General features: G+C 22.0%; 2 protein-coding genes across 2 annotated transcripts; one reads left to right on the forward strand and one right to left on the reverse strand.

Annotated features, from left to right (window-relative positions):
- Positions 1-1,973: 1,973 nt before the first annotated feature.
- On the forward strand, positions 1,974-4,193 carry SRAE_X000112800 (DM13 domain-containing protein; the record flags this gene model as incomplete). Its single annotated transcript, XM_024645463.1, has 3 exons — positions 1,974-2,037; positions 2,103-2,264; positions 2,815-4,193. 3 exons carry the CDS (start codon positions 1,974-1,976, stop codon positions 4,191-4,193), a joined length of 1,605 nt encoding a protein of 534 aa, XP_024498590.1.
- Positions 4,194-4,866: 673 nt separating this feature from the next.
- SRAE_X000112900 (Kinesin-like protein KIF1B) lies at positions 4,867-10,078 on the reverse strand (the record flags this gene model as incomplete). The annotated part of the gene is made up of 5 exons (XM_024645475.1): positions 4,867-4,971; positions 5,019-5,884; positions 6,034-6,140; positions 6,199-9,925; positions 9,979-10,078. 5 exons carry the CDS (start codon positions 10,076-10,078, stop codon positions 4,867-4,869), a joined length of 4,905 nt encoding a protein of 1,634 aa, XP_024498591.1.
- Between the last annotated feature and the right edge of the window lie 4,137 nt (positions 10,079-14,215).

Raw genomic sequence — 14,215 nt, forward strand, 5'->3', positions numbered from 1 at the left:
AAAAAAAAAGTTTTTATTAATTACCGTAAAAAGATGATTATAATCTGTGATTGTTTACAAAAATTTTTATATATAATATTCTGTGTATAAATAATTTTTTTTTCTTAATAATAAAAATATAAAAAAATATAAATTATATAAAATATTTTAAAATGTTTTATTATTATAATAATGGAAAATATAAATTTTTGATTATCTATCATATATTATCTTTGACATTACTTTTTATATTAGTCTTTTGTATTAATTTTATCAAATGTCCTTTAATTAACCTGATGTTTTATTTACTTTCTAAATATTTCTTTATCAAATTGTGTTAAGTTTAGCAACTTTCACAAATAAATTTCTTCATGCAAATTACACTTATTTTTGATGTTGGCAAAACTATTATATGTTAAAAGAAAAGATATTGTTATTAATAGGCGTGACATTATAAGAAGATCTTTCCTCCTACAACTTTTATACAATTCTTCTATTTTATTAATTTTAAGTTTATTCAGTGCCATTTAAAGAGAATAAAAATTTAATTATTCTAATTTATAAATTTATTAACTTTTTATCTTATTTTATTTATTATACCAGAAATAATAATTAGTTTTATAACAAAAATTATTTTTTAAATTATTATTTATTAGAATATTAAAAATTTTATATTATTTTACTATATAAATAATTTTGATTAAGCTTTCATTTTTTTTCTCACACTTATTATATATTCAATTATGTAATAATTTAAAAAGGTTTAAATTTCATATTTTTGTAATATTTACTGTCTAGAAACCTTGAAATGTAATTTTTTATTCTTTATAAGGACATATTAAAGACAATTTTATGTTTAAATTTACATTTTGAATTTTATAATAAAGATATACATTCATTTTATATAAAATTTTAATGAATTGTAAAAAAAAAATTTGTTTTTATTTAACCTAGAAAATAACTAATGTATTTTATGTTTATTTTTCATTTTTAGATAAGTTTTATAAAGTCACATTTTATTATATTATTAAGATTAACATCAATATAATAAGTGCCAAGTACATAAGATATTCATTAAAATTTAGATAAAAACAATTTGTAAAAAGTTGACCTTTTTATAAAAAGTAGCTTATGTAAATATTAAATATAAAAAACTAAATACAACTTTTTAAAATATAATGTTTTATTTGATTCTTATAAATGAAAGATAACCTCTGTCAGTAGGGGTGATCTTTTTATGTAACTTAAACAAATTTACATAATTCTTTTTCTCAAGTTGTTTGTTTTTATTATGATGAATCATATATATAATGATAAACAAATTTAACTTTACTTATATTTCTATTAATAAATATATGTATATATTAGTAAACTTTTATAAAGATATATTTTATCATCATAATTAATATAACCATAATAAGCTTTTAAAATGTTACACAATGATCTATAATTATAGATTAAGCAATAATAGTATATATATTTATTGTATCTTAAGTCAATTAAAAGATTAATAGTCGGTAGATTTTATTTAATATACTCACAATCTCACGCTTTCTAAGATGATTTATTTATTTTTTTTTCATGATGATCTTATCTTAATGGCATGCATTTATAATTCTTTTAATTTAATATTAATCATAATTGAAGGATGATTTAAGATAGATGAAAGATTTAATAAAATTATCAAAATAAATCTTAGAATATTGTATAAATTAACCTCTTTTTATTATTAAAATCAAAGTTTATATTACAAAAAATAATACTCAAAAAAAATTTTTTTCTTTTTATTATATGTAAATGTTGTCTATGTTTGACCTAGGTATTGTATTTTACCATATTAAGATAAATAAAAATTATACCCTACTATTTTTATTTCCTTTTTATATTATATCTTTTATTGTTTCAGAGTTAAAACTATATCTTTATTTAAATTTATTCCTGCTTCTAATTCTTTCATTATTCTATAGTATTCTTCTTTTTAACAATAAACATATATGGCAAAACAATTTTATTCACTTTTTTCCAGTTTAATCTTTTTAGGATTAATTTTTTCAACTCGTAAGTAACTATTATTAAAATAGAATTGTCCTTGAATTAATTACTCCTTTTTTTTATTATTCTAGATCAAGACAATAATTATGTGATCAACACTTATGATTCACAGTATGGTGTTTATATTGGAGAATTTTCAAATCTTTTAGGTGCCAATATATCAGGAAAAATATTTGTTGTTAATGAAACATCACTTCAAATATTAAATTTTACATTAAATGAAAATATTTCAGGTAATAAAAAAAATAAATTGCTATAAATTAATATATATATATATATATATATATATTTTAAATATTTAAATATATTACCATAAGTTAATGTGTCAATCAAATTAAAACATGACAATACATTAAGCTTATAATATATTAAACAAAACAGTAAACAAAATAAGGAGGCGATTAACCTAATAATTATTAGGATAATCTTTATAATATATACTTCTTTGTCATCGGCAATTCTTTTATCTTTTTTATAGTAAAGACTTTCTATTTATAAAACCTTATGTGTTTTTGATAGAAAATATTTTTTCTATCCATATATAATAATATTTTGAGTAATGAAAAAGAGAATAGTCATTTAAATCATTTGGTTTTTCAGACAAGTTTGTTAAAAATTTAAAAGCCTAACCATCTGTTTATTATATTATTTAGGATGTTTTATGAAAAAGATATATACATATATATATATTCATATAAAATGATTCATATCACCAAAAATAGAAGATAAAACTCATAAATCACAAATAATTTATTTACAATCATTAATCTATTTTTATTTAAGATTTGTATTTTTGGTTGGATAAGTCAGAACATCCAACAAAAGATGGAATTAAAGTTCCAACATTCGAGTATGGTATTAGTGAATTAGGAAAATATGATTTACAAGAAAATGATAGAGTTGTTCTTAATCTTCCTAAACGATTTAAGATTGTTAACTTTAAATCACTATCATTATATTCCTTAAATACAGATACAAATTATGGTTCAGTACAAATTCCTGATAATCTTTCACCACCAAAACCACAATTTTTAGGACAAGAATTTAAGGGTTCAAGATATTCATTGTCATCTGGACCAATACTTATAACTGATCGTAAAACTATCAAAATATTTGGTTTTACTTTTGATGCTGACAAAGCACCTGATGGTTATTTTTTTGCTGGTAAAGGAACAAATGTTGCATCAAATACAGGAACAAAAATACCAATAAAAGGTCGTGATACTCAGGAAAATATAAAACCAATGAATGAAAAATATCGTGGTGGACAGGATATTGTACTTGAATTACCTGATGATTATGATATTTTTAGTATTGATTGGTTATCTGTATATATCTTTAGATTTAGTGTTGATTTAGCTCATGTTCCAATAACAAATATATCACAAAAAGTTCCACCATATGTTCCAATTCAAAAAAGTTATGGTGAAGATTTTGATGGAGAATCATGGATTGTTAATACATTATTAGGTACTTCATCAAGAACTAATTTTACATTCCAATTAGGACCATCAGGAGGAATGAAAGGATATGCTAGTATGACACATTTAAAACCATCTAAAAATGTTTGGTATGTAAATGGATATTTAGCTGAAATTTATCTTAAAAGAGGAGAAACATATAATTTTATTATTGAAGGTGGTAATGAAGATAAAAACTCAGGATATTATAATGCTTTATATTTTTCTGAAGATAAATATGGTGGTTATGAAAAACTTTCTAATAATGAGAAACAAGATACTATTATTGTAGCTGGTGGTGAAAAAATGGCTGGAAGACGTTGTGAATGGACACAAGATAATGAAAATGATTCTCCTGATAATTATGATTCATTTACTTCATATAAAAAAACACTTAAATTATCATGTAATACAAATGGAAAATCAGTATCATTTTCATTTACACCAACAAAAGATACTCCTTCATTATTATACTTTAATAGTTATAATAACTATAATATGGGATCTAAAATATATATTGTTGATGAGATTCCAACAACAATTGAAGATATTCATGAAGAACCATACCATCATGATGCATGGCTTGAACAACAATCAGTTAGAAAATCACCAAGAAAAACAAATTCTTCTCCTTGTTTATCTACATTTAATAATATAATATATCTTTCTATTGGTATTATATTATATCAATTATTTAACTAAAATATATACAAAACTTTTGCCAAGAATTCAAATGATACACTACAAAGGTGCTTCAAATCGATCTCGCAAGAGTTTTATCTTTCTACAATGTTAAGAAACAATTGTAATTTAAATTTTAGCAATAAGCTTGAAAAATATGATATTTTATTTTTTTATATATTTAAAAAAATTCATGAAACAAATTATCAATTATCAAATAATGAAATAATCATCTATTGCTTGTTCAAATTAATAAGTTTATTAAAAAAAAAGCATTTATGTTATAAAAAATTAAACAAACTTTTATCAATAATTAATATATTATATAACTAAAAATATTATTTTTATTTTATTTATGTTCTTTATTTTATGAATTATTTTAATGTTGCTTTCGCAAAAATAAAAAAAAAATTATGTAGTGATAGAAGCAAATTTATTTTTTAAATGATTTATAGTTGTTAAATTTAAGCAAAAGGATAAAAATTGTGTGCATTATTTATAAAAAAGTTTTCTATATAGTCTTCTTTATGATTAATTTTCAAAAAATGTTAATGATAATAATTTTATACTTATTTTTAAATATTTTGGTTTTTTTTTATTACAGTAATATTATGCAAATAAAAGAAAATTTACATATTGTTTTAAAATAAAATAATATGTAAAATATCTTTTATACTTTTTAAACTGCCTATATTTAGTCATTTTTTGTTGGGACTTTAGTGCTTAAAACACTTGATTTACATTTTAGTTGACCAGCAAGGAGTGGATTAAAAGCATACAACCAATCGTAAATTTGAAACTAAAATAAAATTTTTTAAAATAAAAATATATTAATATATTACTTACTTCATCGTTAGATAATGTTTGCATTAAAAAGCTACGATGATCAGTACGAACAGTAAAAGTATGTGGTATTTTTATCATTGCTTCATGATCTTCAGAATATTCTATTTGTGCATTAGCAAGATTAATAATTCCACGTATAACTAAATCTTTTTCATCTCTATAAAGAAGAATATATGGTCTTCTAACAACAACCCATCTCTTTATCCATCCATGAGTTTTTTCTTCAAGAAAATTCATGTATCCTTTCTTTGAAACAACAATACCAACCCTTTCTTCAACTACGTCTGGTACTAATGCTGACATTTGAGATAATTGACTTCCACTAACAGAACGACGCATACTATCATTTAACAAGTCATCAGTTAATAAATTTTGTACTGATTTTGATTTATTTTTATTTAAAAGATCAGATGATGGTGAATATTTTATTGAGCCATTAATTTCTCCATCAGGACTTGTAATACTACTACCAAGTGAACTATCTTGTTCTGATGAATCAACATTTTTACCAGTTGGTGATTCTTTATTAACTGGAATTTTTTGTGTTATAAGTTTTATAACTTTTTCTAAAATTTTTCTTTCTTTTGATGAAATTTTTACAATATTAGGAATTGGATATTTTGGTGTTGTTGGTGAAATTGGTGTTTCAATATCATCTTTTTTACCTTTCATTTTTTTTAAAGTATTACGAAGTCTTAAAAATAATCTTACTCTTTCAACATTTTGGAGTCTAGATAATTTTTCAAGTTCCCATTGATGTTCAAAAATTAAAGAATCACCTCGTGGTCTCCAGTTTCCTAGATTTTCTTCACCTCTAACATAGGTTGACGAAGTATCAAGTACTCGTCTTTGTCTTCTTATTGTACCTATAAAAAAATAAAAATTAAATAAGATATTAATAGATAAAAATATAATAAATTATTATTGTTTTAAATATAAAATTATGTTAATAAATAGAAAGAAATTTAATTAGAAAAGGCCAAAAACTATTAGTTAGACTACGAGTATGGCCGACCTGGACTACCTGTATCGGTGAATTCTTTAAGTGATAGTTGATAAACTCCTGGAACTCTATTCATTTCAGGACTTTTACTAATTCCACCAACCAAAGAACGACAAAATCTATAATAATAAAGAAAAAAAAATTATTAATTAAAGTATATAAATAAATTAAACATACCTACTAGCAGCAGATATTTTTGAATCTCTAGCATAGATAAGAAGACTTAAATCTTTTGTAATAACAACAGGTTGATGAGTACCTTCAATTTCCATGTAAGCAGATAATGTCATATAAATTTGATCACCATAATTTGAAACTCTATTAAGCAAAGCTGAATTATGCAATGAACTGTCCCAAGCAGCTTCAAATTGAAAAAATATTCTATCATCCATTGAAAATTCTAAAAATGTTCCTGGAAATAATCCTAAACTTAAAACATCAATATCTTCACCACACCATTCTGGTGTTGTTCTTATTCTACCAACAACTAACTCTTGACAATCCTTCCATCTTAAATCACCTTTCTCATGACATATTGTTATTTTAATTCTTCTTTGAATACCTTGATGAAGAAGGAAAACACCATGTGTTGGTAATCCATTAGCATGATCAACAATTGCTGGTACATATTCACCAGTACTACCAAGTTCACATATTTCAAACCAAACAAGTAAATCATACTTTGTTTTTATATGATTTGGTGTTAATGATGGTGATAAACCACTTTTAAAACTTTTAACTGGTGTTGATATAACTAATGATGGTTGTTGAAAAGTAAGTTTAGATGATAATCTTCTTGATAAAGGTGTTGATGGTTCAATAGAATTTTGTTTATTTGTTTTAATAAGATGACCAAAAACTTCGAAAATAAGTGGAAAATGATTGAGATAATAAACAAAAGCAGGATTAGCTATAGTATGCATATTTTGTACATGACCAAATGTAAGAGATCCTTTACCACTACCATTACTTGTTGGTTCTGTTGAAAAAGCTTCATCATGACGATGAAGAAAATTAAATTGACAAAATATGTCACTGTAAACTTTTGGAACATTTATAGCTTCTAAAACAGTTACTTTAAAAAATATTTCAGAATCTTTTTTAATATGTGATGGATATTCAACAATTATTTCTTCTTCTTTTTCATCATCTGTTCTATCATTTGTTGATGCACCATTTCCTTTACGATATGAATCTGTCTGACAACGTTTACCTTTTTTTAAAAAATCTTCTTTTCTAAAATTAAGTTTTGAACTTTTTCTACCATCAGTTGGTTTTTCTATTATTTCAATTGATACTTTAAGATATCCTTTAACATCACCTTTCTCAGAAACTAATGCAACTTTATGAATCATAGGAACATTATATAATAAATTATTAAGATAAACAAATGCTCTTCCAATCATTCTAAACCATGGAAATCTATCATAAAATGGATCTGTTCCTATTATAAAATCCATACCTGAATCATCAATTGGTGAATCCATAACACATACATCATCCATTGAACATGTATTATTACCTAATAAACTTTTTGATACACATGATGGTGACCACATTTCTTGAGGATTATTAAAAGGTTTTTCTGGTGTACAACATTCACTTATATCAGAATTATACATTCTTCTCATATCTTCTAATCTTTGTTTTAATTTTTCAATACTCCAATAATGTACAGCACTATTTCTTAAATCTTGTACTTGTACAGCAACAACTGTCTTTGGGTATGGTCTTAATGATAAATCTTCTCCTGGTGGTAATAAATCAGGTGGAAGTGGACTATACATTGTATCAGTTAAAAGAACAAATTGAAATTCTACTTGTTTTTTTAATTCAACAGCTATAGCATTAGCTTCCTTTAAAAATATTGCATTTCCCCATAAATCATCTCTAACTGATGTAAATTGATGATATCTCCATTTTATTGCAGCTTTACGAGCAACTCTTTCCTCTTCTATTGTCCATCGAGGTTCATTAATTTCAGCTAATAAACTTGATGATAATATACGTTCACCTTCCCAATTAGAACAGTTTGATGATATCATACTTTGCGCTAAATCAACCTGTCTTTGTAAATTTTCAATTCTACTTTCATATTCAAGTGTTTTCATTTCCATTTTTCTTTCTAATTCAGCTCTTTCCTTACGATAAGTTGCCTCAATTTCAATAATCTTTTTTTCCATTTCTTCTTTTAAGTCAATACCTTGTTTTTCTAAAAGTTCTTGTTGAGCATACCTCCAATCTAATGGTTCATTTTGAAGATTTGACAAATTATGCCTACTTTGACGTGCCTCTTGAGGATCATTATATCTAAAAACATGACTTCTTCCTAATATAACACGTGATCCTGTATGTAATGTAACAGAATTTGTAACTGGTCTTCCATTAACAAAACATTCTGCTCCTTTATCTGGTACCAAACAAACACAACCATCTTCATGAACAAATGTACAATGATGATTTAAAATTTCTTCACCACCTAATATTATATCCGGCCTTGGAATAGCTTCATTTCTACCTACTTTTGTTTTACCTTCTTTTATATAATATAATAAACATTCTGACATTAATGGATCTTCATTTAAATTAACAAGATGTGGTAATTTTTTTGGTGAAAAAACACCAAGTGTTGATCCATCTTCTGTTGTTGCAAGACCCATTTCACGTAATTCTTCTTCTCGTGTTCTACGAATATCTTCTGTTTTCTTTAATTTTTCTTCCCATGTTTCATTTAATTGTGCTATCAATTTTTCAGATGTTTTTAATTGTTCAATAGTATCTTTATCATTTGCTGAATATAGTTTACTTTTTCTTTTTGTACATTCTGTTTGACCAATTTCATCAACTTCAATTCCTTTTGTTTGTAATAAATTTTTAAGTCTAAATACTTCTTCTTTTAATTCTCTTATTAATTTAGCATTAGGATCTTCATTAATAACAGCACGGCACATAATTTGTTTAGCTCTATCAGCATATCGTAATGTACTTAAAGTTTCTTCAAAATTAATATGAGCCGGTGACAATGCAGCAATCATGGCTGTTTTTGAATTTCCTCCAAGATTTTCTCTAAGTAACCATGTTAAAACAGAATCTCTAAATGGTATAACACTTTTTGGTTTTCCTTTTTTTCTTGTTGCCTCTTCAGCAAGTTTTGATATAACTAATCCTAATGTTGTTAAACTTTTATTAATGTTAGCCCCTTCTTTTAATCTTTGTCCCTCAGCTCCAGTTGATGTTGCCCTTTCACTTCCAGCTAAATCCACTAAACTAATTTTACTTACTTTTTCTGTGTCTAAATTTGTCTCAATATCATGCCTTTGCTGTGTTAATACAATTGTAAATACAGCATGACTTCTAGATGATGTAGAATTCATATTTGTGGCAGCTACTGTTCTAGCTTTATTTCCTTCATCCATTAAATCTGTTATGTCTTGATAAGAACAAACAGCTAATTTTGTTAAATCATCAACATATGGACCAAGTAAAGGATGCTCACGAACTCGTAAATTTCCTGTATTTGAAGGATTTAATAAGTCACGTACACGCTCACAATATATTTCCATATATGATACTTCAACACTATGTTTAATATTTGGATCATTTTTTTCTGTCTCATGTATTCTATCAAATAACTCTTTGCACATTCTTGGAATAATTCCCATCTCATCTTCATCATTTGGTTTTCCCATCATAGTATAACTTTTTCCTGCACCAGTTTGCCCATAAGCAAATATACAAACATTATATCCTTGAAATGCATGTTCTAACATTTCAACTCCTAACTCATTATATACTTGTTTTTGTGATACAAAATGATTATCATTTTTATTAAATGACCAATATGAATAATCATAATTAAAACTATGTGTTTGAGGTGGACCAATTCCACTTGATCCAGAAATTGCTTAAAATAATAATAATATTAATTTAAAAAAAAAATATTTAAGTTAAACTAACTTGTTGTATTATTTTGAACACTTAAAACACATTTTGAATCATTTAAAATTTCTCTAGAATTAAATGGTCTAACACGAACGGCAACTTTAACAGATGACATTCTAATTATTTATTTATATAAAATTATAATTAATATATTGTTAGAAATATTTGAATGAAATCCCGTTAAGGGACCTAAAATGCATCTATAGTTAAAATCATTATATTCTTAAATAAAAATATGATAGATTTATTTATAAATTAATTAAGCAAATTTTATGACTAAATATATATATTTTAACTAATTTTATAAAAGTAATAATACAAAAATTTAAAAAAAAAATAAATTTAATAAAAACAAAAGTATAAAAAAAACATTTTAAAACAATATAACATATTTTTCCATATTCTTTTTGAATGAGTTGTTGCTTAATCGGAATAAATATTTCAAAAAGAGCGAATTATATAGTTTGCAATGGATATATCTTTACATCTTTATGCTTAAATATATGCTCAATAAATAAATATATATATACATATATATATATATATATCTATAAGAACATAAATAAAACGATTTTATAAATGTAAGCCGTTATTCAAGAGCATATAAAAATAGGGAGAAAAGGGCTAATTGGTGCACGGCTATTAAAAATTTTCACTAAAATGTAGATTATAAAGTAAATTTTGGAAAAATGAAGTAATACAAATTGCCAATATTTTTATTGTATCAAAGTTTTGCCAATATATATATGTATATATATAAATACATATATATAGTGAGATAAATTTTTCAATATTAGTAAAACTACCAAAACAAGTTTTAGCTTAAAAAAGTAAATATTTTTTTATATGTTGAATATATTATGTGCATTATTAAAAAAAAACAATCTTATATCAAAAATTATACAATATTGTAAAATATGTTAAATATTAAAAGGAAAGATGCCTAAAAATAATTTAAGAAAAGGATTATTACTTCAATATGAGAATAAAGTTTTATAAATTTAAAAAAGATTAGATAATGTTTAATTTTTTTTTCTCATATATATACATTTGATAAATGTATTTTTTTAGCTTAACAAAGAATACAGTATTCACTTTTGAAAGAATTAAAAGCAATTAACTATACTTCCTACTTTTAGTTATATATATATAGATATATATTTTAATTATATACTTAATCTAAACAAATGTAGATACTTTATGTACAATTTTATAGACTAAATAAAATTTAATTTTCCCTGTCTTCATAACAGAATATGAGAAAACGTAGTAGAAAAAAAAATGAATATTTATTTTTTTTTTCTTTACAATACATCTTCATGCATTTATTTTTCAATATATTTTTAGAATAATTTAATTCAAAAGTACTATATCAAAAACATTTAAAAAAAATTTTTAAATACAAAAATATAAATTAAGCTAGTTATAATCAAAAAAAATAAAAAATAATAATATATAAATCTCTACAAATACTAATGATATTAAATGACATAGATAAGAAAAATATAATATAATATTTTGAAATTTTATTTTATAAAGAATAACATACATGTAAAAATTATTTTAAAATGCATTTACTATTTATTCAAAAATAAAACATTAAAAGAATTTTTTTTTTACTCTAAAAACATATTAATTACGTCATATATGTAATGATAAATTTCATTAAGATTATTTTATATTATTAAGCTTTTATATTATAATTTTAACCAACCACGCACATTTTTTTAAATGATTGTTATTATTTCATTAACAATTTATAAAAAAAATTTTTATGAAACATTATTAAAAAATTAACTTCAAGAATATTTGAATTAAATTAAAAATAATAGAAAAGTAAATTTATATAAAAGATATATATATATATATATACATGTTTAAATAAAATTTCATTTAAAATATTTACATCTGTTTGTGTTTTAAAACGTGATAATGATGTCACATAAAATACTATAATTTAAATTGTCATTAAAAAAAAAAGAAAAAGAAAAAAAAAATGCTCGCTTCTTTTATAAGTTAGTTTTATTGTAAAGAAAAAAAAAATTTTAAAATACACAATGGATTTGGAATGAAAGGCATATCATGTATTACTAAAATTTTCTTTCCAAAAACTATGTCTAAATATTATGATATAACAATGGAATTTTGTGAAATTTATAAGATACACCATGTTTTTTAATGATGTCATAGTTTTAGTGATTAAATATATAATAGGAAGCATCTTTAAACTCAATAAACAATTATCTATATATTTTCATTGATGAAAATTAATTTTTACAAAACAGAATTTTAAATGAATTAAATGAATATTAAGATAATCTTATGTAGGAGTTGACGTTATCTAAATTTTTAATATTCACAAACTGACAAAATAACAGATATATTTAAAAATTAATTATATATATATACTTAAAAAAAAATAAATAAAGCATTTTAATATTATATATATTTTGTTAAAATAACTTTTAATACAATAATTTTATTAATTTCTTTTGTGATTAAAATAATTTATACTTCTGTCATTTCTATAAAAATTTAATAACAAATTCTTTTTATTACAAAACAAAACGATAAATAAGAATTTTTACTATTAACTTAGTAAAAATTATAAAAATATTTTAAAATTAATAGTAACATAAGTTTATAAAAAAAATAATTTTTATTTATAAACTAGTATTAATAATGTAAAATAAATGCTTGAAAATGTAAATTATTTAATATACTATAAATAAAAATTTTGTAATATATGGCATTTTTAATAAATAAACTTGATATATGAAAGACACAAAGTTTATCTATAATATGCAATACATTTACATAAAAGTAAGACAATTTTCATATTTCCTTAAAGCAATTTTAAGAAAATAAAATATCTTTTTAAGATGTTATGGTAACAATAAAAAGAAAATTATAATTATATATTATCAAATAAACATTTTATTTTATAATATTATTTCAACAAAAAATCATACTAATTTTTTTTTACTCTTGTATAATGAAAATAAAAATATAATTGTTTGAAAAATGAGAATAAAGGTTTGAAAATTGTAAACACTATAATATTATCAAATAATATTGTGAAAGAATATGACTTTGAACCATATAAAAATTGCTTATAATATAATATATTTTAAATTTATTTTTAAATTATTGCATAAAAAATCTTCCTAAATCCATATAAAATAATATTAAAAGTAAGAGAAAAAAAAAATTTTTTTTTAAGAATTATAACTGAAGAAAATGTTAAAAACATACAAATAAGGATAAAAATAGAAAAGCATATTTTGATAATATTAAAATAAAAAAAATTTTTTTTTTCTTCATCATTCATCCCCTCCACCATATATTCACTCATTTAATTATCTCTTTCGATTAAATTATTTATCTTTAATTGGAAAAAGTGTTATTTTTTTTTAAAAATTTTTTTAAAAGTTTTAAATTACTTTCAAAAACAGTTATGTAATTTTAAAAAGTACATGACTTTTGAAATAAAAAATAGATAAAACCAAAATTAGACTTTATAACATGGTTTAATGATACTTATAAGGATTTCAAAAAATAAATTAAATATTCAATACATTGTTATAGTATGTGAAAGACACATATTTACAAATAAATTATAAAATTCAATGTAAATGAAAAAGTATACATGTGGCAAAAAAAGCTTAAATAATGTAGTATATATTATAATAATTAAAAATTTTTTTTTCAATTAATCATATACATGAACAAGATTATTCTTTATTAATACTTTATTATTAACCAAGAATGTTAGATTTGATAAAAATTCTAATAGTTAGAAAAAATTTCCAATTCAATGAACTCAAAAGATGATATATATTATATAAATGAAGTCGACGTGAATATATTTTTATATATGTATATTTAAGCAGTTTATTTTCTAAGAAATGTATAAAATTCATTACTTTAATATTCTTTTCAACAATGAAATACTTTAATTATACTAAGGACTATGTTTAATGAACTGTTTTATTGTTATTGTCTTGCCATTTTTTTTTTTTTGTCATTTTAAATTGAGAAGTTTTATAAGGAAATAGAAATATATTATTTTGAAGAATAGTTAAATTTGAATTTATAAAGAAAAGAAATAAAATTAAAATATTAAAATATTTATTGTTTTAAATATAATTGATAAAATAAATTTTATTTTAATTTGTTACATGTTTTAATATTTAAAACTTTTTATTTTTAATAATATTTTTTTTATTTTAATTATTAAAAATTATTATTA

Source organism: Strongyloides ratti, scaffold srae_chrx_scaffold0000002 (assembly GCF_001040885.1).
Source record: "Strongyloides ratti genome assembly S_ratti_ED321, scaffold srae_chrx_scaffold0000002".
In the NCBI taxonomy this organism is placed as follows: Eukaryota; Metazoa; Nematoda; class Chromadorea; order Rhabditida; family Strongyloididae; genus Strongyloides; species Strongyloides ratti.